This window comes from Oryctolagus cuniculus, chromosome 18, assembly GCF_051225735.1.
Source record: "Oryctolagus cuniculus isolate XC-2025 breed Fujian yellow rabbit chromosome 18, ASM5122573v1, whole genome shotgun sequence".
NCBI classification, from domain to species: domain Eukaryota; kingdom Metazoa; phylum Chordata; class Mammalia; order Lagomorpha; family Leporidae; genus Oryctolagus; species Oryctolagus cuniculus.
Genome location: NC_142884.1, coordinates 17495743 through 17521625, shown reverse-complemented (window position 1 = coordinate 17521625; position 25883 = coordinate 17495743). Strand labels below are relative to the sequence as shown.

At 59.9% G+C, this 25883-nt stretch overlaps 1 protein-coding gene across 8 annotated transcripts; it reads left to right on the top strand.

Moving 5' to 3' along the window:
- The first annotated feature begins 1231 nt into the window (after positions 1–1231).
- On the top strand, positions 1232–24596 carry CATSPERG (catsper channel auxiliary subunit gamma). Of its 8 annotated transcripts, none has more exons than XR_016224757.1 (28): positions 1232–1626; positions 1707–1760; positions 6498–6642; positions 6786–6912; positions 7042–7114; positions 7913–8068; positions 8176–8347; positions 10139–10276; positions 11654–11713; positions 11811–11930; positions 12422–12472; positions 12583–12712; positions 13143–13254; positions 14268–14426; positions 14514–14626; positions 15118–15331; positions 15578–15640; positions 15729–15927; positions 16065–16189; positions 16333–16413; positions 16499–16555; positions 19905–20061; positions 20153–20216; positions 20305–20400; positions 20486–20575; positions 23866–23882; positions 23976–24075; positions 24160–24182. XR_016224757.1 is itself a non-coding variant. In XM_089319224.1 (28 exons), the coding sequence occupies exons 1-28, from the start codon at positions 1372–1374 to the stop codon at positions 24418–24420; spliced, it is 3378 nt and encodes a 1125-aa protein (XP_089175350.1). In that variant the 5' UTR covers positions 1235–1371; the 3' UTR covers positions 24421–24596. The 8 variants fall into 8 exon arrangements, 6 of the variants coding, with proteins under 6 accessions (XP_089175350.1, XP_051702657.3, XP_089175351.1 ...); XM_089319224.1 differs by having other exon boundaries at positions 1235–1626; positions 16065–16102; positions 23790–23882; positions 24160–24596; XM_051846697.3 differs by having other exon boundaries at positions 1235–1626; positions 23790–23882; positions 24160–24596.
- The last annotated feature ends 1287 nt before the right edge of the window (positions 24597–25883 follow it).

The window sequence follows — 25883 nt, the reverse complement described above, 5'->3', positions numbered from 1 at the left end:
GGCAAGAGGGGCGGGACCGGACAAGTGACGGTTGACCGGTTTTAACCAAGAGGCTGGTACCGCGGGGCGGGGAGGAGAGGGCGGTGCCATCCCAGAGCGGGATGCCAGGGGCGGGGAGGGGCTAGGACGGGGAGGGGCGGGAGGGGTGGGGAGGAAGGAGGCGCAGAGGGCAGGAGGAGGGGAAAGAGTGGACGGTCCAGGGACCCGGCGGAGCGAGGGACAGCGTAGGGGCGGAGGAAAGGCGGGTCGGGAGGAGCGGGGAGATGAGTCGGGGCGGGGCATAAGCAGGCAGGTGCGGAGGGCATGGAAAGAGGGGAGAAGAGGCGGGGAGAACAGGTGACGCGGTCAGAGGGGAAGGTGAGGATCGGGAAGGTGCTGACCGAGCGGCCAGAGCCGGTGTCGGACGAGAAGGTGCAGGGTGAGAAGACAGCGAGAGGCGAGCAGGGCCCTCGCGGCGAGGGGAACGCCGCTGCGGAGGAGAGAGCCCGGGGCCAAGAGCGGCTCGCCAGGGAGAAGGGGCGGGGCGAGGAGAAGGGGCGGGGCCTCCAGAAGGGGCGGGGCGAAGGGCCGGCGCCGGAGGAGCGGCCCGCCCCCGACGCGGGGAAGGGGCGGGGCGACCCGAAGCCGGCGGGGGAGCAGGGGCGGGACGAGGAGAGGAAGCAGAGGGAGGAGCAGGCGGCCGGCAAGAGACAGGGGCGGGGCCAGGGGAAGGGGCGGGGCGTGGAGAAGACCCGGGAGGAGCGCGCGGGGCGGGGCCAGGCCAGGTACAGCACTGAGTTCCCGGCACGACCCCGAGCCCGGAGGAAGAAGCGGGGCGAAGAGCCGTCGAGGGGCGGGGCCAGGGGCAAGAGCAAGTGTGCGGTCGCAGGCTGGAGCAGGGCCGGAGAGAACAAGAGGGGCTCCCTCAAAGCGAGACCCAGAAGCCGGGACTGGGCGAAGAGAGGGGGCGGGGCCCAGAGCAGGGGCGGGGCCAAGCTAAGGGGAGAGGCGAGGAGGCGGAGCGAAACGGGGCTCTGGAGCACGACCGCGGCCCGGAGCGTCAGTAGGGGCGGGGCCCGCAATAGGAGCAGGGGCGGGGCCGGGAGCAAGAGCAGGGGCGGGGCCGGGAGCAAGAGCAGGGGCGGGGCCCCGAGTAAGCACAGGGGCGGGGCCGGGAGCAAGAGCAGGGGCGGGGCTAGGGGCAGGGGCGTGGCCAGGAGCTCGAGCAGAGGTGGAGCCAGGGGCAGGGGCAGGGGCCGGGGCCGGAGCCGGGGCCGGGCGAAGCGCAGAAGCGTGACTGGGGCCCAGAGGCCGGCAGCCGGGAGCTGCCGTGCGCGCGGGCATTGACCCCCGCGTTCTCCAGGTCGCAGGCGCGTTGCGCGCTGCCCAGCCATGTCCGTGGCCAGCGCTGCGTGGCCGCGAGGCCGAGCCCTGTGGGCGCTGTGGGCACTGCTGGCGGTGCTGTTGGCGCCGTGGAGGCTGTGGGCGTTCAACGATTTTCAGAAGTGCACCTGGCAGGTTGTCTTGAACAAGTTCGAGAGGCTGGGCGAGCACGGTGCCAGTGACCGCTTCTACGATCAAGAGCTCCTGGACAGAGTGGGCAGGATGTTCAGGATGCTGGTGGACTCGCCCATAGACCGGCACGAGGTGAGGGGTAGAGGGTCAGGAGGACCCAAGGGGCCACGTCCCGCTCGGCAGTGGACATTTCGCCCATCGTCTTCTTGCAGAAATACCTGGGCTTCCCTTACTACCTGAAGATCAACTACTCGTGCGAGGGACAGGTGAGCAGGTGCCCCTGTGCGGACTTGAGCTTCCCCATGTCTAGCATGTTAGTGCTGATAGCGCCATCCACCCCGGGGGCCTTAGGAACTCAAGACCCTACCAGCACATAGCAGGTGCTCAAGTAGGCTTTCTGTACTGTATTTTTTTTTTATTGGACTGTAACACACACACCATAAAATTCAGATTTCAAAGTGCAGGGTCAGTAGTTCTTAGCATATTGAGAAAGATGGGCCAGCGTCTTCCCTCTCTCGTCCCCGTTAGTGGTCCCTCCCTGCTTCACTCCCTCCCTCCAGCCCCTGGAGAAGGCTTCTGCAGGCATGAGTGCTGAAGCTGAACCTTTGGTTTAGGCGGGACCCCACGGCTGTGGAGGCTCATTCAGGTTGCAGCGTGTACCAGTGCTTCCTCTTCATGAATGAATGCCGTTCCACCGTGTGGGTGTGTCCTGTTTGGTTTATCCATTCACCAGCTCTTGAACACTGGGCTTATTTCTACTTTTTTGGCTGTTCTAAATGAAGCTGCTTGTGAACATTTGTGCACACATTTTGAGTGAACATGAACTTCCAGTTCTCTTTGGTGTATCCCTTGGGGTGGAGTTGCTGGGCCAAAGGCCAATGCTGTCTAATTTCTGAGGTGACGCCGGGCTGTTTCCCAAAGCAGCTGCTTCATCTCCAGCTCCCGCCAGTCACGGCGAGTCCCAGCGTGTCTGCATCCTCGCCAACACTTGCACTTGTCCTTCTTTTTCATACAGCCAGCGTACGAAGCGGCGTACTGTGGTCTTGATTTCCAGTCCCCTTAAAACTAATGACATTAAACATCTGTCCGTGTGCAATTTTAACCACTTATCTGCCTTCTCTGGAGAAATCTATGCCCCGATCCTTTGCCTCATTTTAAAAAATTTACCTATTTATTTATTTGAGAGGCAGAGAGAAAGAGTGACAGGTAGAGAAAGAGCGAACTCCTATCTGCTCTTGCATTCCCCAAACACCTGTGGGTAGCTGGAGGTGGGCTGATTTGGAAACCAGGAGATGGGAACACAGTCTGGGCCCCCCACGTGGGTGGCGGGGACCCAGTTATCAGAACCACTGCCTCCTGCCTCCCAGGGCCGGCATTAGTGGCCGGCTGAAGTCAGGAGCTGGAGCGGGTCCTGAACCTGGCACTCCGATACGTGATGGTGTTGATTGTCAGCATAACAGCTGGGCCAAATGCTCACCCCTTGTCCACTTTAACATTTGTTTTTTGTATTTTTGTGGTTGAGTTGTCAAAGTTCTCTATATACCGCGCGTACAACCTGCTCGTCAGGTGTATAACTTGTAGATACGTTGTCTCTTCCTGCGAGTTGTCTCTTCCCTTTCTGGGTGGTATCCTTGAGGTGCAATTCACCCACGAAACAGCACAAAAGCTTCCAATTCTGCTGAAGTCTAATTCACCAGCTGCAGTCTTTAGCTGCTTATGCACTTGCTTTGCCCAACCAAAGGTCACAGGCACTTACTCCTGTGTTTTCTTCTAGGGGATTTTTAATTCTCATTCTTTTTAAAAGAGATTTGTTTTATTTATTTATTTATTTGAGAGGCAGAGTTACAGACAGAGAGAGGTCTTCCATCTACTGGTTCTGGGTCTCCCACACGAGTGCAGCACTTGGCCATCTTCTGCTGCTTTCCCAGGCCCATAGCAGGGAGCTGGATTGGAAGAGGGGAGGTTGGGAGAAGAACCAGCGCCCACATGGGATGACGGAGCCACAGGTGGAGGCTTAGCCTGCTACATCACACTGGAGCTGAGCAGATCCGAAGCTAGGAGCCAGGAGCTTCCTCCGGGTCTCCCCCACGGGTGCAGGGGCCCAAGGACTTGGGCCATCTTCTACTGCTTTCCCAGGCCATAGCACAGATAGGATTGGAAGTGGAGCAGCCGGGACTCGAACCGGTGCCCATATGGGATGCTGGTGCTGCAGGCAGCAGCTTCACCTGCTACGCCACAGCATCTTTTTTTTTTTTTTTTTAAGATTTATTTAACCGACCCCTAATTCTAATTTTTATATTCGGGTCATTTGATTCACTTTGAGTTGATTTTTGTGTATGGTGTGAAGTAGAAATCCAGCCTTTGCCTTGACTATCTAGTTGTTAAAATGGGCTACTCCTTCTTTCACTGAATTGCCTCGGCATCCTTGTCAGGATTAGTGGCCCGTAGAGTTTATTCCTGGGCTGGCTTTATTCCAGCGCTCTGTATGCTGTGCAGGCCTGGTTACAGCCGCAGCACAGTGCATTTTCAAAGCGGGAAGTTTGAGTGCTGCGACTTTATCCTGCTTTTTCTGGTCGTTTGTGGCTTCAGTAAGCTTGCTGAGACAGCAGCGTGCTGTGGGCCGGGGTCTGGGTTTGAGTCAGCTGCTCATGAGTGCTTGCCTGGAGGCATCTACCGCAGGAAGTACAGTGAGAGTGAACTGTTCGGGCTCTCGAGCCGGGCTGCTTGGGTTCAAAGATCCAACTCTGCCCTGTAATGGCTGTGTGATCTCGGGCAAGTTATTAACCTCTCTGTGCCAAAGTTTCCTTTTTTTTTTTTTTTTTTTTTTTTAAGATCTGTTTGAAAGGCAGAGTGACAGGGGCAGGGGGAGATAGGTAGAGTGAGAGAGAGGGGCTCCATTTGCGAGTTCACCCCCCAGTGGCTGCAATGGTGAGGGCTGGGCCAGGTTGAAGCCAGAAGCCAGGAACTGCATCCGGGTCTCCCAGGTGGGTGGCAGGGGCCCAAGCACCTGGGCCATCTTCCACTGCTTCCCTAGACACATCAGCAGGGGGCTGAGACCAGCGCGGACGTGGGATGCCTGCGTTGTGGCGGCTTAACCGGCTGCACCGCGCCGCCTGCCGCAAGAGGGCACTACGTAGCGGGGTGGTTGGGGAAGGTCTCTGAGGAAGCCTGAGAGACCTGAGCGATGGAGGCGAGCTGGGAAAAGCGTCGCAGGCACGACCTGGAAGCAGGAGCGAGTGTGTGGCTGGAGCGGGAGCGGGAGGATTGTCGGCCTCACGGCCAGGGAGAGGAAGCAGCTGTACTCTGGGAGTCTGAGAAGGCTCTGAGCGGAGGCGGCTGCCCACCACTGGGCAGGGGCAGGGCGGGGGATGGGGCTGCTGCGGGGTCGGTGTCCTGGGGGCAGAGCGGGGGGGGGGGGGGGGGCTGCTGCAGGGCTCGGTGTCCTGGGGGCAGAGCGGTGGGAGGGGGGACAGGGGGCTGCTGCGGGGCTCGGTGTCCTGGGGGCAGGGGCAGAGCGGGGGATGGGGGGCTGCTGCGGGGCTCGGTGTCCTGGGGGCAGAGCGGGGGGGGGGGGCTGCTGCAGGGGTCGGTGTCCTGGGGGCAGGGGCAGGGCGGGGGCAGGGGGCTGCTGCAGGGGTCGGTGTCCTGGGGGCAGAGCGGGGGGGGGGCAGGGGGCTGCTGCTGCGGGGTCAGTGTCCTGAGGGGGGGGTGACAGGGTGCCACTGTGGGGTCAGTGTCCTGAGGGCAGAGTGTGTGTGTGTGTGTGGGGGTCGGTGTCCTGAGGGCAGAGTGGTGGGGGGGGGGTCGGTGTCCTGGGGGCAGAGCGGAGTGGGGGGACAGCTGCGGGGCTCGGTGTCCTGGGGGCAGAGTGGGGGGGGACAGGGGGCTGCTGCGGGGTTGGTGTCCTGAGGGCAGAGTGGGGGGGGTCGGTGTCCTGAGGGCAGAGTGGGGGGGTCCGTGTCCTGGGGGCAGAGCGGGGGGGGGGCAGGGGGCTGCTGCTGCGGGGTCAGTGTCCTGAGGGGGGGTGACAGGGTGCCACTGCGGGGTCAGGGGTCAGTGTCCTGAGGGCAGAGTGTGTATGTGGGGGGGTCGGTGTCCTGAGGGCAGAGCGGGGAGGGGGACAGGGTGCTGCTGCTGGGTCAGTGTCCTGAGGCCAGAGTGGGGGGGTCGGTGCCCTGAGGGCAGAGTTGGGGGGGCAGGGGGCCAGCTGTGAGGTCAGTGTCCTGAGGGCAGAGTGGGGGGGTTGGTGTGCTGAGGGCAGAGTTGCGGGGGGACAGGGGGCCTCTGCTGTGGGGTCGGTGTCCTGAGGGCAGAGCGGGGGTGGGGGGGACAGGGGGCGGTGTCCTGCAGTGTCTGCTAGGAGGCCCACCCCCTGTCCCCCAGTCCCTGCTCCTGGGTGTGGGGACCCAGAGGCAGGGCTGAGACAAATGCAGCCCTAGCGGACAGAGAGGCTGTCCCAGATGCTAAAACCTTGAAACCCCTCGCCCTGGTCCCACCCCCTCCCTGCCTCCTCCCCGCGCCCTGAGGGCAGCCTTTTCTGGGGCAGCCGCCAGGCCTTTGCTAGTGTGTTCCACAGCACACCCTTCTCCTTCCTCCCCCTCTCAGACCCTGCCTACCTCTCAGCCAGCCAGGGGCCTAGCATCCTTGGGAGGTAGCCCTCGGGGGCCCCTCACTCTCCTCCCCACCCCAACACTCTCCTGCCTTCACGCCAGCCCCAGCCCCACAGCCTGGAGGGAGCAGAGGCCAGCGTGTGCAGGGGCGTGGCAGCCCCTCCCGAGGGGGCTGGGTGTCCTGCAGGGGCAGGGGCTGCTAGCGGCTCCGGTGGCAGTTATCTGTGCCCTTCCCTCTGCACGCCCTGCACACGTGTTCTGACTGAAGACCCTGGCCCTGGCCCCGCCTCCTCCAGGGAAACCTGTAGCCCAACCCCCCCAAAGCCAGCCCAGGACAGGCCATGACAGGTGGGCTGGAGGCGGGGCATCCAGAGGCTGCCTTCTTGCCCCCAGCCCTCCGAGGACCTGGTCCGCCAGGGCCACCTGACCGGGCTAAAGCCCGTGGTGCTGGTCACCTTCCAGTCCCCGGTCAACTTCTACCGCTGGAAGATTGAGCAGCTGCAGATCCAGATGGAGGCAGCCCCCTTCCGCAGCAAAGGTGGCTGGGGACTGCCCGGCAGCGTGGGGGGTCACAACCTGGAGGGCACAAGGGAGCTGGCGGGAGGCGTGGGGCGTTGCACCCCACGGCCTGGAGGGGGCCCCTGGGAGGTGCCACCGCCTCCGTGCCCCTGTGCCCCGCAGAGCTGTGCTCCGCAGAGGAGGTGTGCGTCATGAGCTGGTACACGCCCATGCCCATCAAGAACGGCAGCGTGGTCATGCGTGTGGACATCAGCAGCAATGGCCTGGGGCCCTTCATTCCCAATGAAAGGTGCCCTTTCCCAAGCCCAGGGCCGGGGGCCGCTCCTGGGAGGAAGCCCTGACCGCCCCATCTCTGCAGCGTGGAGGGGCTGGCGCTGAGCCCGCAGCCCTCACACGTGCCGCCTGCCCCCGCTGCCAGGTTTTACGTGAACATCAACGGCTTCCTGAAGCAAGAGCAAGACGCCAGGATCCGTTTCACCGTGGGAGACGAGGTAGGGCCTGAGCCCTTCCGGACTCAGCAGCGGTTCCTCTGTGCCAGGTCCCGGCTGAGATCTGTCCCGGGTGCAGTCAGTCGCCTGTGTCTCCACGATGATTGAGGGGGAGGGTGGTGCCTCATCCACCCATCTCACAGAGGAGACGACTGAGGTCCCGCCCCACCATCTTGCAGTGTATACGTGTGACAGGAGGCTTGTGTCTGCCTGACTCTTGCTCCCGAATTCATTTGTTTAAAACAAGATTTTTTATTAATGTGAAAGGCAGGGAGAGGGAGAGACACAGAGATCTGTTAGTTCACTCTCCGAATGGCTACAATGGCAGGGCCAGGAACTCCACCCGGATCTCCCACGTGGGTGCAGGGGCCCAAGCACTTGGGATCTTCTGCTGCCTTCCCAGGTGCATGAGCAGGGAGTGGATCGGAAGCAGAGCAGCCAGGGCTGGAGGAATTGGCGCCCACGTGGGATGCTGGCACTGCAGGAGGCGGCTTCACCCGCTACGCCACAGCGCCAGCCCCTCTGCAGTGTTTAGTGGATCGGACGAGAGAGGCCTGACAGAAGGCTGACGCTTGTTTGGGTGGAGCCCTGACGGACAGGAGGGGTCAGAGGGCTCTAGCACAGTGCAGTTCACACAACCCCGAGCACGCGGCAGCTCCGGGGGCTGGCAGAGAGTGGGCCCGGGAGGTGATGGGGGCTCGTGGGTCAGAGTAGCGAACTCTGCTTTGGCCTAAAGGAGGTGGAGGCACGGGAGGGAGCCTGGGGGGAGTGTTGAGCAGCCCTCCGCCCCTCCCCCGGCAGCTCTTGGAACTGCTGCCCCGGTACTTTCTGAATGCGCCCTCGAGGGTCCTGTGGTACACGGTGGACCAGTCGCCTGTGCTCATCCTGGGGGGCATCCCCAACGAGAAGTCCATCCTGCTGACGGACACCAACTTCAAGGACTTCTCACTCGTGGAGGTGGGGGCCTCCAGGAGGGGGCTGGGCCCCAGCCTCTGACCCGCGGAGGGGCCTCGGGCGGCAGAGGGCGTCTCGGAGACGGCAGGACCGGCCTCTGTTCCCTGTAGCTGAGCATCGACAGCTGCTGGGTCGGCTCCTTCTACTGCCCCCAGGCGGGCTTCACGGCCACCATCTACGACGCCGTGACCACCGAGAGCACCCTCTTCATCCGGCAGAACCAGCTGGTCTACTACTTCACAGGCACCTACTACACACTCCATGAGAGCAACGAGGGCAGCGGTGAGGGCGGGCGGGCAGCTCGGGCCCCAGGGGGTGCAGCTCGGGTTCCCGGGGGAGGGGAGAGGGGGCAGCTCGGGTCCCCCGGGGGGGAGTAAGAGGAGGCAGCTTGGGTCCCCTGGGGGGAGTGAGAGGGGGCAGCTCGGGCCCTGGGAGGGCAGCTCGGGCCCCCAGGGGGAAAGGGGGCAGCTCGGGCCCTGGGGGTGCAGCTTGGGCCCCCAGGGGGAGAGGGGGCAGCTCGGGCCCCGGGAGGGCAGGGCCCGCTCCACGCTGCTGGAAGGCCTTTCACCCAGAGCCTCCTGGGAATCACGAGGCAGCTGTGGAAGGAGGCTGGGAGAGCAAGACCCACGCGTGTGCAGGGACACAGGGTGGCAGAGAGGCAGAGGCCAAGGGAGAGGCTGCAGAGAGAGGGCCAGGCAGAGCAGGAGGGGAGAAGGAGAAAGGGAATGGGCTGGGCTGGCGCAGACAGAGCCACCGGGAGAGTGCTCGGAGGGCCCTGGGCTGCTTTGGGTCTTGGTCATTTGTTTACTTGAAAAGCGGAGCAAGAGAGATTCTGTCCACTGGCTCACTCCTCAAATGTCCGAAACAGCCAGGGCTGGGCCAGGCTGAAGCCAGGGGCCCGGGCCTCCATCCAGGTCTCCCACTTGGGTGGCAGGGCCCCAAGCCTCTGCTGACTCCTGGGTGTGCGTTAGCAGGAAGCTGAAGTGGAAGTGGAGCTGGGACTCGAACCAAGCACTCTGATGTGGGCTGTGGATGTCGCAAGTGGCATCTTATTTTTTTTCTTTTATTTTTATCTTGAAAGGCAGAGTTATGGAGAGACAATGGGGTTGGGGGAGGGAAGGTGGGAGGGAGGGAGGGAGGGAGAGAGAGAGAGAGAGAATATCTTCCACCTACTAGTTTACTCCCCAAATGGCCGCAATAGCTAGGGCTGGACCAGGTTGAAGCCAGGAACCTGGAACTTCGTCTGGGTCTCCCATGTGGGTGGCAAAGTCCACTGCTTCCCTAGGCGCATTAGCAGGTGGCTGGAGCCGAAGCGGAGCAGCCGGGACTTGAAACGGTGCTCATGTGGGATGCTGGCCCTGCAGGCCGAGACTTTTCCCGCTACGCCACAGCACTGGCCCCCACCCCAGAAGCGGCATCTTGATTGCTATGCCGAGCACCCACCCCAGCCTCATCTTTCAAGTGATACAGAACCTTCCTAGTTCTAATAGAGTTTTACCCTTAGCTAAATAAGAGTTGTCAGCTTATAAGGCCATAGAGAGAAGTGTACTGTGTCTTACATCTGGTTAGTTAATGTGTGCTCCCATCAGCCTCATGTCCCCCTGTCTTAGAGCACGTTGACCATGGGAAGAACCAGGTTAAACTTGGCCTTGGCTTACAGAGCGTGTTGGCTTCAGGCACAGCCGGATCGGGGCTCACCGTCACTAACAGGTGGTCCCCTCTCTGTGGACTCCTGGTGCCTCCTACCTGACCCAGCGCCTACAGATTGGATGCCCCTCTGTGGTCCCAGGAGACTGTTAGCAGTTGTGAGCTGAGCCGTGTCTGATGAGCCCAGCTCGGCCGCATGCTCTGGTCAGAGGAGTGCAAAAGAGGGGTTGGCCCAGTTGGAGCCTCACAGACAGGGTGTAAGCAAGGCAGCTGGTGCTCTCTGCCCAGGGCCCGCGGACACCTCACTGAACGGGTGGCCCAGCACGAGAGGCCGGGTACCGGGCTGGCTAAGGCCAGGGAAAGTGGCGGGCAGGGCGCCTGGGGCCCCGCTCCAACTGGCCTAAGGCCCCATGCTGGCCCTCCTAGGCAAGTGGGTTCGCGTGCTGGCCAACGAGTGCATCAAGAGGCTGTGCCCCGTGTACTTCCACAGCAACGGCTCCGAGTACATAATGGCCCTCACCACGGGCAAGCACGAGGGCTACGTCCACTTTGGGACCATCACAGGTAGGGGGCGCTGCGGCCAGCAGGAGGCCCCTCCGCACCCTCTCACCCCCGAGGCTTCTAGCCACAAATCCTCTCTCCTCAGCATGCACCCCAGGCAACACTGTGGCTGGGGGTCATCCCTGTGTGTGTAAGGGGGGTCATGCCTGTGTGTGTAAGGGGGGTCATCCCTGTGTGTGTGAGGGGGGTCATCCCTGTGTGTGTGAGGGGGGTCATCCCTGTGTGTGTAAGGGAGGTTATCCCTGTGTGTGTGTGTGTAAGGGAGGTTATCTCTGTGTGTGTGTATAAGGGGAGTATCCCTGTGTGTAAGGAGGGTATCCCTGTGTGTGTAAGGGGGGTGTCCCTGTGTATGTGTGTGTAATGGGGGTCATCCCTGTGTGTCTGTGTGTAAGGGAGTTATCCCTGTGTGTGTGTGTAATGGGGGGTCATCCCTGTGTGTGTAAGGGGGGTGTCCCTGTGTGTGTGTATAAGGGGAGTGTCCCTGTGTGTAAGGGGGGTACCCCTGTGTGTGTAAGGGGGTGTCCCTGTGTATGTGTGTGTATAAGGGGAGTATCCTGTGTGTAAGGGGGTATCCCTGTGTGTGTAAGGGGGTGTCCCTGTGTATGTGTGTGTATAAGGGGAGTATCCCTGTGTGTAAGGGGGTATCCCTGTGTGTGTAAGGGGGGTGTCCCTGTGTATGTGTGTGTATAAGGGGGTTATCCCTGTGTGTGTGTAAGGGGGGGTCATCCCTGTGTGTCTGTATAAGGGACTTATCCCTGTGTGTGTGTGTGTGTGTAATGGGGGGGTCATCCCTGTGTGTGTAAGGGGGTGTGTGCATTTGTGGGGGGGCTTGGTATATTTCACGATATGTTTGGATCCCAAGGGCAGAAGCCCAATTCAAAAGTAATTTAAATACAAAGTATTTATGTGCATGAAAAGTACCAATGTCCACCAGCTTCAGGCATAGCTGGATCCATTGGATCCAGGAGCTCACGGGCCTGTGTGAGGTAGGCTGGCATAGAAACTGTAGCACACCAGCTGTGTGGCTTTGGACAGGTGACGGGGTGCCTCCGACCTCACTGTCCTCACCCACAACACTTCACGCAGTGGGGGTAATATAAAGATGCATGGAAAGGCCTCAAAACAGTGCTAGGGACATGGGGAGAGCCCTATGATTTGGCTCCTCTCAGGAGGCTCCCAGGACTCACTGTGCCCACCAGTTTGAGTCCCCCTAGGCTTCTTTCCCATTAGTGCCCAAAGTCCCTGGGCACACTGTGATTGGCCCACTCAGAGTCACATGTCCAGGCAGCTGCACTGTGATAGGCCAGACAGGAGGGACCGAGTCCTGCAGGCTGAGGGGCGGCGGGAAGAGCAGTGTGTGGATCCTGCCTCATCCCACAGATGGCCACGTGTCCTTCGAGATGCTGCCCAGGCATTGGTCGGTGTGCCAGAAGTTAGCAGGTACTGAGCCCGCCGCCGCCGGCAGTGGGGAGGGCATGGGGGGCCGCTGGGCAGGGCAGGGGCTCAGGGCTGCTCCCGCTCCTGTTGCCCCTCCCAGTTAGCCCATGCTTCATCATCTGGGCCGTGTTCATCTCGGATGAGTCCACCATCCTGTTGCTGGTGGAGAGTGAGGTGACCCCGATTAAGAAGCTTCATCACGTGGTCAGCTACAGCCTGGGTAATCAGGGCCACCAGGCCCGATGGGGAGGGGCAGGGGGCCAGACTGCCCTGGCGCCCGCACTGAGGGGCTGTGCAATGTCCCTGTCACTCCTGGAAAAGGGGTGGCGGTGAGCTGAGTGGAGAGACCACGAGGAGGTCCATGAGACTAGAACAGAGGGGAAGGACAATGAGCAGAAACCGCGGGCCCTGTACCACACCATAGGACTTGGTTTGATTTACTTTCAGTGGGAATAGTTCTGCCACATATATTTGTACAGGTTGCATACTGCACAAACGCCCCCAGCCAGGGGGTTCAGAGGAGAAGACGCATTCTGTGCCCACTCAGCGACAGGGCCTTCTTAGAATTCCCATCACTCGTGCGGGCCACAGGGCCTCATGGGGAGCCCTCGGAGGGTGTGATGGGGAGTCGGGGAGCTAACGACTTGCTTAGCTTCAGGTTTTGAAAGCTCAGGGCCTCAGGATCTTCGGCTGTGTTCTCCCCACCTGTAGCCACTGATGACCTGGAAATCATCTACGTCCTCCCAGAATTTATCCCTGATGGTAGGAGGGGAGGCGGGGAAGGCAGAGGCGGCCTATGAGGTGGGCGGGGGTCAACAGCAGCCCCAGCCCCCAGCTCACCGCCGCGTCCTCTTGACTACCACGCTGAGCAGCCCGAGGCTTGGAGTGCCTGACGATCCTAGGGACGGAGTCGTACACCAGCGTCCCCATGGTCCCCAGGGGCATGTTCTTTAACCCCTACAACAACCTGCTGTTCATCTGGGGCAACTTCCTCCTGCAGAGGTAGGCCCCGCCCCCACGCCGCCCCGCCCCCGGCCTCCCTAGGGCAGGGCCCCTGCTGAGCTCACCCGTGCTTCAGGGGACACTGAGGTCGGTCCCGAGTTCCCAGCGCCAGGATGGGGACGCCAGAATTTAGGAGCTGGGGAGCTCTATAAGACGAGCTTATGTAGGCCCCGGCGAGACGAAATGATTCTCCACGAGCGGGTGGAGAGGTTTCCTGGAGTCGGGTTCGGAGCCTTCCCACCCAGCCAGCTCCTCACCCTCCGGCACCTGGGGCCCCTGCGCCGCACGGTCTGGCTCAGGCGGGGCGGTGGCGAGTCCAAGGCCATCCGGCCAGCCCGTGGGGTCAGGGCTTGCAGGTGCACAAACTGAGTCCGTCGTGCCTGTGGCGTGCTAGGCCCGGGGCCCCCTGGCTCTTGACCTCCGCCCACAGCTATAACATGGAAAACTTCATGTACCTGGCGGACTTCCCCAAGGAGCTGACCATCAAATACTTGGTCAACTCGTTCCAGGGAGAGATGGCCATCGTCACGGAGAACGAGGAGGTGGGCTGCCCACACCCCCCACTGCCTCTCGGCGGGGCTCCAGGGGCTGAGGGGGAAGCCCTCCCAGGGACTCGGGAGGTACAACAGGGGCTCCACTTAGAACTGAGAGCCTGGAGCTCAGGAAGGCGGTGTGCTTGCCAGTCACCCCGCAGGAGCGCTGAGCCACAGGCGGCCTCTTTCGTTGCATCATCTCGCTGTTCATTTCAGAAGTATTGAGCACCTGCTGTATGTCTGACACTGTTTGCTGGCCACACAGCGGTGGCTGAGTCCATCTTGGGCCCTGTCTGCACCCAGGGTCACAGTCCAGAAGGCAGTCGGGTTCCCAGCCTGCTCAGGGCTGCCGGGGCGGGGGTGTGGAGGGGCCTGGGTAGGTGTGATGGGGGGGCACTTTGTGGAAGAGGCCTGCTGAGGCAGGAGGGAGATCCTGGGGGCTGGAGAGAACCTAGAGGAGGGGAGGTCTAGAGCTGGGCATGTGTGGGGGCGGCCACAGTGCAGAGAGGGGAAACTGAGGCCAAGTGGATGGTTAGCCCTAGAGGCTGCCGGGACAGGAGAAAGGGCAGATTGGTCTGCATCCCATATGGGAGTGCCCCAGCTCACGGCCCAGCTCCATTTTCCACTCCAGCTTCCTGGAAGGCAGCAGACGATGGCTCAAGTAATCGTCACTGCTACTCTTGTGGGAGACCTGGATTAAGTTCCTGGCTTGAGCCTGGCTCAGCCCCTGGGGAGCGGACCAGCAGATGGAAGATCTCTGTCTCTATCTTTTAATAAGTGAAATGAGGAAATAATTTTTTTAAAAAAGCATAAGAAAAAAAGAGGTCTCGGGCCTAGGAGCCATGGCTCTTAGGGGGTGCACATGTCAGGGTCACTTTGGCTGCAGGAACAGGAACCTGGGCAGATGGAAACATGGAGACAGTGGTCGCGGTGGGAGGTCTGGTGCCGGCGGTGGTCAGGCCCTGGGTGGTCGAGGGCCCTGCAGGTGCCCTGGCTCCCCCACACCACTGCTGTGCCCTCAGATCTGGTACCTCCTGGAGGGCAGCTACCAGGTGCACCGGCTCTTCCCGTCCAAGAGCTGGGAGATACACATCAGCCTGCAGGCCATGCACCAGTCTTCCCTCTACTCCTCCAACGAGACCATGGTCACCCTCTTCTACGAAGACAGCAAACTGTACCAGGTGCCAGGGAGGGGCCGCGGGGGCCCGCGGCAGGGGGCGCCACTGGGCGGCTGGTGCGGCTCACCTGCCGCTGCCTGCCCCCCGCAGCTCGTGTACTTCCCCGACGAGCAGCGGGGCCGCCTGGTCAAGAGGCTCGTGCCTGTGGAGAGGCTTCTGATGTACAAGCAGCACAGTAAACGCTACCACCTGGAGCGGAAAGGGTGAGCAGAGGGCCAGGCGGAGGACGCGCCAGCAGGGCAGGCTTCAAGGAGGCGGCGGCAGCGTGAGGAAGCATTAGCTCAGTGAGAAGGGGGGGAGGGTCTTCCCCGCGGAGGAAAGGAGATGGAGGAGTCCCGGCTGAGAGGAGGTGGCCGGCAGAGAGAGCGCAGTGTGCTGGCAGGCGGGACCAGGTGAACCTGGCCGGCGCACGGTGGAGCTTGGGGTCCACCTTGAGGGTCCAGGGGATCCATGCATAGGCAGAGGGCCAACGGGGTCAGATTTCATGCTGTTCAGGTGTCATCCTTGGGTCACCTGCTGAGGGTGCGTGAGTCTGGGGAGAGTTGGGAGAGTGGAGCAGGCAGGTGGATGGGCAGAGAGGGACTCTGGGTGGGCCAGCGGGGCCAGGCGCTGAAGTGGAGAGAAAGGTCAGGCCCGGGTGTGGGGTCAGCAGGGAGCAGATGGGGACCGAGAGCCCTCTCCCACTGCTGTCCAGGGGCCACCTGATGCTAGCCTTCAGCAGCCTCTGTCCCTTCACGGTCTTGCGCCTGCGGAACCTGCCCAACCCGCAGGCGTACTCGCGCCAGGAGCGCTACCGCGCGCAGCCGCCGTACATCCTGGAGCCGGGAGGCTTCCACACCGAGAAGTCGCTCGCCGTGTACCAGGGCCTCGTCTATTACCTGCTCTGGCTGCACTCCAAGTACGACAAGGTGAGCCCCGGCGGCGGGCGGCGCAGGCCAGGGCATCCGACCGAGAGAGGACGGGCGGACCGAGCGCGCCTGGTGGGGCTGGGCTCCTGCAGGGCGATGCCTGTAGGATTGACAACGCGGCTTGGGGCAAGCGCCTGTCTTTTGAGTTAGGGCTTTAACTGAGGCTAGGAGGGGGTCTGGGGCTGCCTCTGGCCTGGGGACCGGCCCTCGCAAGCCCTCACAGTGCCGGGGGTGGGGTTCGTGCAGCCCTACGCGGACCCGGTGCACGACCCTACGTGGCGCTGGTGGAAAAACAAGAAACAGGACCAGGTACGAGGAGACGGTTGGGAGCTGGGGGAAGGGGTGGCGGCCTGCGCCAGGCACTGACTCCGGTGCCTGGCGCCTGCGGCACTGCTAGGACTACTACTTCTACCTGGCGAGCAACGGGCTCAGCGCAGGGGGCGTGCACATCGACATGGACAGCTACGAGAAGATCTACAACCTCAAGCCCGAGTACAAGCTGCCTGAGCGCATCTTCCTGGACAAGGGCAACTCCTACCGGTTCTCCATCTTTCTGACCGCCCGCGGCCATGGGTTCAAGACGATGCAAAGCGTGGGTGTGTGGGCGGGACCTGAGTGGCGCCCCGGGAGGGCTCTGCAGGAATCTGGCAGGCCCCGGGTCGGCTCCGTGGACACCCTCCGAGGGATGGGGCTCAGGCCAAGTCTGGAACCAGGCCTTGATCTCTCCCACCAGTAATGGGCAGCGCCTTCCGGCTGCACAGCAGGTTGCAGGTGGGCATGGTGCTGGCCGACCCGGGCTGCCTGGAGGTGGTGGTGGCACGGGAGATCCTTATCAACCGCAACTCGGTGCTGTTCTCGGTGAGGCCCGGCCGGGAGGGGCCCCGAGGCGGTGCACCCGTCCTCGGAGGTGGGAGAACCGTGAGCCCACCGTTCCACTCCGGCCGGCCCTGTCACAGCCTGGCAACATCCTCAGGCGAGCCTGTCCCATTTCGGCCCTCCAGATCACCCTCAAGGATAAGATGGTGTGTTATGGCCAGGGCATTAGTGGGCACCACCTGCTGAAGACCTCCTTGATGGTCAAGGTGCGCCTGAGCCTGAGGGGAGGGCGAGGGGAGGCTGGGACAGACCTGGCCCCTGGGGTCCGCTACCACCTGCTCCCACCCGCAGGTGGTGGGATCTTCCGGCAACTGTTTCCAGAACACGCACCTGGGGCTCCGCCTGCAAGTATTGGAGCTTGAGGTTCTGGCCTTGTGCGGGGAAGGGAGGGACAGGAGTCTCAACGGGCCGATTGCCCCCTGCGCTGCTCCAGGGAACCCCCGATGGCTTCATCACTGCCTTCTCCTCAGTGGTCCTCTTCGCTCTCCACCCACTCCCCCACTCCCCCACTCCCTCGCCCGCGCAGTCTCAGAAGGGCCGCTCCGGAGGCCCCTCCTGGCACTTTTCTGAGTGGGCTTCTTTTTCCAGCTGACACAAAGCTGGCGGCCCTCCAGCCACAACTTACTCTATTTTGTTTTTCTTGTAAAGATTAGGAAGGAAGGAGAAAAACTAGTCTTTTTATTTATTTATTCATTTTTAAGATTTATTTATGCGTTTGAAAGGCAGTGCTATGCAGAGGCAGAGAGGGAGAGAGAGACAGAGAGACACAGAGAGAGATCTTCCATTCACTGGTTCACTCCCCAGATGGCCAGGACTGAGCCAGGCCGAAGCCAGGAGCTTCTTCTGGGTCTCCCACATGGATGCAGGGGTCCAAGGACTTGGGCCATCTTCCGCTGCTTTCCCAGGCCATAGCAGAGAGCTGGATCGGAAGTGGAGTGGCCAGTTTGCCCATAAGGGTGCATTTCAAGACCCAGCTGCTGCATTTCCCATCCAGCTCTCTGCTATGACCTGGGAAAGCAGTAGAAGATGGCTCAAGTCCTTGGGCCCCTGCACCCATATGGGAGACCTGGAGGAAGCTCCTGGCTCCTGGCTTCAGCCTGGCCCAGCCTGGGCCTTTGTGGCCATTTGGGGAGTGAACCCGCATATGAGAAGTGCTCTCTCTCGCTCTCTCTCTCTCTCTCTCCTCATCCCTCCCTCTCTCTGTCACTTTGGCTTTCAGATTTAAAAAAATCATAAAATATAAAATACCAGCATCCCACTTCCCATATCAGAGGACCTGGGTGTGAGTCTCAGTTCCAGCTCCCGACTCCAGCTTCCTGCCAGCGCAGACCCTGGGAGGCAGCAGTGATGGCTCAAGTCACTGGGGTCCTGCCACCCGTGGGGGAGACCTGGCTTGTGTTCTTGGCCCCCAGCTTCAGCCAGCCCAGTCCTGGCTATTGCAGGTATTTGGAGAGCAAAGTCATAAATGGGAGCACGGTTTCTCTCTCTCCCTCTCAAATAAAACAATGAAGAAAAAAAAAAAAAAAAAAAAGAATACCTTGCCAGGATGGAGGTGAGAGATTTCAAAGCCAAAGCTTGAACCTCAACAGCTGGAGGGATGAAGGTGCCATTAACCCTGACGGTTCTGGACAGTGGGCGACACCAGTGGCAATCCTGTGACCGAGTAGCTGACAGGCCCCAAGTCTTCAGCCTGGCACAGAAGTGCAGAATCTACGGCCACTGACCCGCCCCTCAGCCACCATGAACACCATGAAGTCTCGGCCACGGTTTCAGAATGCCCCGTCCCCCGAAGTGGGTCCAGGGACCCTTTCTTTAGACTTAATTATTCATTTGAAAGGCAGAGTTACAGAGAGAGGGAGAGGCAGAGAGAGAGAGAGAGAGAGAGAAAGAGAGACAGAGAGAGGTCTCCTGGTTCAATCCCCAAATGGCTGGAACTGGGCCAGGTCGGAGCCAAGAGCCGGGAACTCCATCCGGGTGTACCACGTGGGTAACAGGAGCCCCTATTCCTGGGCCATCTTCCACTGCTTTCTCAGGCGCATTAGCAGGGAACTGAATGGGAAGTAGAGCAGCCGGCACTTGAACTGGTGCTCATATGGAATGCTTGCATTTGCAGGCGGTGGCTTAGCCTGCTGCGCCGCAGTGCCAGTCCCCCCGAGGACTCTGGATTGTGAAGACACTGTCATGCGGGTTCCTAGGCGCCACCTCCCTCATGTGTTCCCCGCTCCAGCAGGTCTGCTATTTGAGCATTCGGGCCCAACTTCGGATCTATGGTGCCTGCAAAGGAGTTGGTACTCCACGGGTATAGGTGTCTGGTGTTTTTTTTTTTTTTTTCTCCCAAATTGTTATTTATTTGTTTTAGTTGCGAGGCAGACAGACAGACACAGCTCCCATTCACTGATTCACAGTGCAACAGCCAGGGCTGCCAAAACAGGAGCCGGGAACTCAACCCAGGTCTCCCTGAGGGGGGCGGGACCCGTCGTTGAGCTGTCGCCTGCTGCCTCCCAGGACGTGCAGTAACAGGAAGCTGGACAGGGACCAGGGCTGAGACACGAACCCAGGCGTTCCGGTGTGGAATGCAAGCGTCCCACGCAGCGTCCTAACTGCTGCACCGAGCACCCGTGGGCACCCATCCTGTATCAGTGACTTCCTGTGTTTTTTGGAGGCAGCTAGAGTTGACCTGTCTTCCAAGTCCAGTTCTGCCACTTCCGTCTGTGTGGCTTTGGATGACTCACATATCGCTTGACCTCTCTGTGCCTTGATTTTGTCCCATTTACACTGGGGATAGGGGTGGGCACTGCAGCACAGCAGGTTAAGTTGCTACTCGGAACATCCACACTCCATATCCGAGCAATCCTGATTCTGAGCCGGCTTCCTGCTGATGTGTATCCTGGCAGGCAGCAGAGGACAGCTCACGTGCCTGGGCCCCAGCCACCCACATGGGAGACTTGGGCTGAGTTCCTGGCTTCTGGCTGTTGTGACCTTTTTGGGGAGTGGCCCAGCAGATGGAAGATCCACGGAAGATCCACTCACCTGCCTCCACCCCCGTCACTCTGCCTTTCAAATAAATAAACCTTGGATTCATTTTATTTATTTGAAAGGCAGAGTGACAGAAAGAGGGAGAGAGAGAGAGGAAGAGAGATCTTCCATCCATTGGTTCACTCCCCAAATGGCCACAAGGGCCAAGCTGGGCTGATTCAAAGCCAGGAGCCAGGAGCTTCTAATGGGTCTCCCACATGGGTGTGCAAGGGCCCAGGCACTTGGGCCGTCCTCTGCTGCTTCCCAGGTGCACTGGCAGGGAGCTGGCTGGGAAGTGGAGCAGCTGGGACTCCAGCCAGTGCTCATATAGGATGCTGGTGTTGCAGGCAGCGGCTTAACCTATCACGCCACCACGCCGGCCCCCAGGAAACCCTTTTAAATTAAAAAGTAAATAAAATGGGCATATTACTAGTCTCTACCATGCAGGGCTGTTTAGACTTGGAATACAAGTCTGGGAACAGCCTCGTATACAGTAAGAGTCACATAAGTGTTGGCAGCGTGAAAAGTATTCTAATGATAATGATTGCCCTTGGTGGTGAGTGGTGGGGTGTGGAGGGGGGTCTTTCTGGTCTCCCAGCTCTGCCCCATCCCCCACTCCAGCCTGGTGGGGCTGGGGAGGCCCTGGCACCGCCCAGCACCAGGCTTTTCTTCTCCTACTCAGGGCAACCTGATGGTGCCGGTGCTCATAGGCTGCCCTCCAGGCAAGCGCCTGGCCTTCGACATCACCTACACGCTCAAGTACAACCGCCTGCAGAACAAGCACTACTTCGACTGCATTAACATGGACCCCGAGATGCCCTGCTTCCTCTTCCGGGACAGTGTGTACCCGACCCGCCTCCCTCCTCCCCGCCCCCCTGCCCGCTCCAGCCTCCGGCCCGGCTAATATCTGCACCTGCTCCCACCCCGCAGTATTCTATCCCTTCTTCCTGATTCAAGATCTGGTCACGGGAGACTCGGGCAGTTTCCAGGGCAGGTAAGGGTGCGACCGGGCCCGCCAGGGAGCGGGTGCGGGCGGTTGCGGGACGCTGACGCGGGTCCGGGCGCCCCTCTGCTGCCCGCAGCTTCGTGCTGAAGGTGGTGGGCGGCGGACCCAGTCTGGACAGCATCAGGGACTACAGCGATGAGGAAATCTACCGCTTCAACAGCCCCCTGGACAAGTAATCCGGCGGCCCCTCCCTCCGCCCCGCCCTGGCTGCCACCGCGGGCCTCCCCGCCCCGCTCACGGTGCTCGGTACTGCCTAGGACTAATAGCCTCATCTGGACTACCCGGACCACCAGGACCACCAAGGACTCGGCCTTCCACATCTTGTCCCATCGGAGCTCCGGCATTGAGTGAGTGTGTGGGTGGTGGCAGGGCGCCCTCCATCCCCCACCCGCCCATCAGCCCACGGCTGCCCAGTAGGCCCTGTGGCCCCTCCCCTCGTGTTCCTCGTGTGCGGCTGACCTTGGCTCAGGCTGGGCCCTTCGTAGCCAGTTCTGGGCCTGCCCATTGTCTTCAGGCCTTAGTTCAGAGGCTCCTTGGTGCAAGGGGACGTTCCTATCTGTTGCAGGATGGGGCGGTTGGCCCCTCTGGGCCCCTCATGCCTCCTCCCAGGGCTTCCCCACTCCCAGCCTTGAACTGTCACTGGGTTGTCACTGTGTATAGGGCCAGATCCTGAAGATTTAACACCCTGTTACAGAAAATTCTTTCCATTTATTTGAGAGCCAGAGAGAGAGAGAGAGAGATATGCCATCCTCTGGCTCTACCTAAATGTGTGCTACAGCTGGGGCTAGGCTGGGGCTGTGGCTGGAATCCAGGTCTCTCCCGTGGGTGGCAGGGCCACCTGAGCCGTCACCACTTCTTCCCAGGAAGCTGGAGTCAAGTGCCGGAGTTGGGCATCAAACTCAGATCCCTGGATGTGATGTGTTTTTTTTTTTTTTAAGATTTATTTATTTATTTGAAAGGCAGCTACAGAGAGAGGGGAAGGGATGAGAGAGAGAGAGAGAGAAATCTTTCATCCATTGGTTCACTCCCCAAGTGACCGAAACAGCTGGGGCTGGGCCAAGCTGCCGCTAGGAGCCAGGAACTCCGTCTGGGTCTGGGCCTCCCACGTGGGCAGTAGGGACCCAAACAGTTTGGGGCCGTTTTGTCCTGCCTTCCTAGGCACCTTAGCAGTGAGCTGGATCAGAAGCAGAGCAGCTGGGACTGGAACCGGCTCTGATCCAGGATGATAGTGCTGCAGGTGTGGCTGAGGGCGTCTTCACCACCAGCACGTGCCTGCTCCAACACACTAACTTTTGAATAACAGTGTGAATGTGGAAATTAGCTCATGGTAGGCCTTTATTGACATTTAAATTTTTTTTTTTAATTTTCTTATTTATTTGTGGGGCAGAGTTACAGAGTGAGGGAGAGACAGAGAGAAAGGTCTTCCATCCACTGGTTCACTCCCCACATGGCCACAAGGGCCAGAGCTGGGCTGATTCAAAGCCAAGAGCCTGGAGCTTTTTCTGGGTCTCCCCTGTGGGTGCAGGGGCCCAAGCACTTGGGCCATCTTCCACTGCTTTCCCAGGCCACAGCAGAGAGCTGGATGGGAAGTGGAGCTGCCGGGGCTGGTGCTGTGGCATAGTGGGTAGAGCCACTACCTGCAGTGCTGGCATCCCATATGAGTGCTGGTTCAAGACCCAGCTGTTCCATTTCCCATCCAGCTCCCTGCTAATGCACCTGGGAAAGCAGTAGATGATGGCCCAACTCCTTGGGCTCCTGAACCCAAGGGAGAACCAGAAGAAGCTCTGGGCTTTAGATTGACATAGTTCCAGCAGTTGCAGTCATTTAGGGAGTCAACCATCAGATGGAAGACCTCTCTCCTCCCTCCTCTCTCTCTCTCTCTCTCTGCCTCTCCTTCTCTCTGTGTGTAACTCTGACTTTAAAATAAATAAATAGGCCAGCGCTGAGGCTCACTAGGCTAATCCTCTGCCTTGCGGCGCCGGCACACTGGGTTCTAGTCCCGGTCGGGGCGCCGGATTCTGTCCCAGTTGTCCCTCTTCCAGGCCAGCTTTCTGCTGTGGCCAGGGAGTGCAGTGGAGGATGGCCCAAGTGCTTGGGCCCTGCACCCCATGGGAGACCAGGATAAGTACCTGGCTCCTGCCATCGGATCAGCGCGGTGCGCCGGCAGCAGCACGCCGGCCGCAGTGGCCATTGGAGGGTGAACCAACGGCAAAGGAAGACCTTTCTCTCTGTCTCTCTCTCTCTCTCACTGTCCACTCTGCCTGTCAAAAAAATAATAATAATAAAATAAATCTTAAAAAAAAAGGAAGAAATGAAGCTGCAGGGGGGCTGGCTCTGTAGCACAGTGAGTAAAGCCACTGCCTGCAGCACAGGCATCCCATATGGGCGCTGGTTTGAGTCCAGGCTTCTCCACTTCTGATCAAGCTCTCTGCTATGGCCTGGGAAAGCAGAAGAAGGTGGCCAAGTCTTTGGGCCCCTGCACTTGCGTGAGAGACCTGGAGGAAGCTACTGGCTCCTGGCTTCAGTTCGGCTCAGCTCCGGCTGTTGCAGTCATCTGGGGAGTGAACCAGCAGATAGAAGACCTTTCTCTCTCTCTCTCTCTCTCTCTCTGTGCCTCTACCTCTCTATAACTCTGCCTTTCAAATAAATAAGTAAATCTTTGTAAAAAAAAAAAGCGGGGGGGCCGCCAGGATTTCAACCGGCGCCCATATGGGATGCCAGAGCTGCAAGTGGAGGCTTAACCTGCTGCGCCACAGCACTTGCCCCCCTTATTGATACTTGAATGGAGGTATTAATGAATGAATAAAGCCCTGTAGGAGCTGGCGCCATGGCTCAATAGGCTAATCCTCTGCCTTGCGGCGCCGGCACACCGGGTTCTAGTCCCAGTCGGGGCGCCAGATTCTGTCCTGGTTGCCCCTCTTCCAGGCCAGCTCTCTGCTGTGGCCCGGGAGTGCAGTGGAGGATGGCCCAAGTGCTTGGGCCCTGCACCCCATGGAAGACCAGGATAAGCACCTGGCTCCTGCCATCGGATCAGTGCGGTGCACCGGCTGCAGCGGCCATTGGAGGGTGAACCAACGGCAAAGAGAGGACCTTTCTCTCTGTCTCTCTCTCTCACTGTCCACTCTGTCAAAAACAAACAAAAAACAAACACCCCTGTAGGAACAAATTAGTACATAGGGGTTCAATGACTACTTTTGATTCTATGAAAAAGAAGAAAATGAGCAAATGAAGGCAGTGAATGAATGAAAAAAACCAACCAACTTGCACTGTGTCGGTGTATGGGCTGCATTCATTGGATACTGAGTAGAAGAATAAGTGAACGGAACATGTGCGTTTGCACCTGTTGAGTGCTCAAGCTGTACCTGGGGCTGAAGGGATGAAGGCAGGACACACTCCCTGGTCTGGGGACCACAGAGTGACCAGGGAAGGGATGGCAGGAAGAGTCGGCGTCAATGGGTGAGCGTGTGAGGAGGGAGGCGAGTGTTGGGCAAGGGAGACAGCAGGGGTGGCCGACAGGTGCCAGGGAGCTTGGTAGCCCACGCTCCTGGACCTGACTCCCAGGTGGCTGTGTATGGAGAACTCGCCGTGTCACGACACCATTCCCAAACGCTTCTTCGCCCCGGATTTCTTCTTCAAGGTGTTGGTGAGCAATAGGTGAGCCAGGCTCGGGGCCCAGCTGGGAGCCGAGGGCATTCCCTGGGGTACCCACCACTCCCGCAGGCCTAGACCACCCGCCTCTCCCACCAGAGATGTGGACACGAGCACGTACTGCGACTACCAGCTCATCTTCCTGCTGCACGTCCACGGGCTGCCCCTGAGCAGCAAGCGGGCCCTCTTCATTGTCATTGTGAGTGGGGGGCCGGGGGCGGGGAGGGGGCAGCGGCCCCTGAGCCCCGCCCCCCGCCCCATGCCCCTTGCTCTCGGCTTGCAGGTGGCAACCAGCCTGTTTCTGGGCCTGGTGCTCTTCTACATCATCATCTGCCTGCTGTGGCCCTTTGTGGTGAAGGCCTGCAACTTCCTGCGCTGGAAGATCAACAGCCTCATCGCCACGGAGTCCTACTACACTTACGCCGCCTCTTCCGGGAGCTGCAGCCTGCGGTCGTGGACCATGTCCAGGGAGATCTCCAGGGCCGGCTCCAAGGTGGTGGAGAAGGCTGGACCCAAGCAGCCCTGGGAGCAGCTGCACACCTGAGCCCCTTGCTCGCCCCCACATCCGCCCCAACGCCTACATCCGCTGCTCGGTCCGTCTGTCACCCCTCCCAGGCCTCTTCTTCCCTTCCCTTCTTACTCCGGAGCAGCTGTGGCTCCGCACAGGGCTCCTGTTTCTACCAGCACAGCTGTGCAAGTCATTAAACTATCTCAGTCCTCTGTGCCGGCTGGTGAATAGCGGCTTCTCTGTCAGCCCAGCCCCTCCCCGGGAGTCCCCGCCCCTCCCTGTGGTCCTGCAGGGCCCACCACGACCCAGGCTCATTGCTGTGGCCCACAGTGTGTTCTGATTGGTCAGTTGTAGCAGCTGGTGCACATTTGGAGTGTCGGTATCTAGCTTCTGGCTTCAGGAGGGGAATCTGGATGGACTAGGATTTTTAAGATTTTTTTAAAAAATTATTTGAGTGGAAGGGTTACAGAGAGAGAGACAGAGACACAGAGAGAAAGGTCTTCCATCCCCAGATGGCCACAACAGCTGGAGCTGTGCAGTTCCAAAGCCAGGAACCAGGAGCTTCTCCCGGGTCTCCCACGTGGGTTCAGGAGCCCAAAGCTTTGGGCCATCTTCTACTGCTTTCCCAGGCCTTAGCAGAGGGATGGATTGGAAGTGGAGCAGCCAGGACTAGAACCGGCGCCCCTATGGGATGCCAGTGCAGGAAGATTAACCTACTGCACTTCAGCGCTGGCCCCAAGGACTAGGATTTTTATTTTACTTGTATGTAGCAAAAATGTCACTCGAGTAGTCTACATGGGAATGGTCACTATGAGCTTTGTTGCATAGGTCTCAGGTACAGTTAGGTCTGGAATCCTCCATGTCTGCCGGATTCTGTCTCCGTTTCTCTGAGGCTTTCCTGCTCTGCCTTCCTCCCACTGTGGCCCCTGACCACCCCCACCCCCTCGGCGCCTACATGGTTCCGCGTCATCCAATCCAGAGAAAGAAGGGGCTGAGGCCTCACATTCCCAGCCACAAGCCCTGTTGGTCACTCTGATTGGATGGGTTTGAGTCACAAGCTCACCAGCCTACCAATCGCACTGCCACAAGGATGGGAACCAGGATAGGCTTAAGCCAATCAGAGCCTAGTCCTGGAGGTGAAGGCGGAGTCAATCCCACCCTGATCTTTATAAAGAATTGAGGACCTTGACAGAAACAGACAGCGGTCCCTGTCACTGGATCATTCCTCAAGTGCCTCCCATGGCTGGGATGAGATCAAGCCGAGGCCAGGAGTCAGGAGCTTAATCAGACACTCGCACAGGGCGGCAGGACCCGGCTGAGCTATTACCCACCACCTCCCAGGAGTAGGAGTTGGGGCTGGCTGTTGAACCGAGGCACTCCAGTGTGGGGCAAGGTGTTTTAACTGCTGGGCTAAGCCCCAGCCCCCCGCCCCCAGCCTTCTGCTTGCCTGTGAGGGAAGGCGGGTCTTATGAGGGCGATGCGCCGTCAGGAAGGAGAAA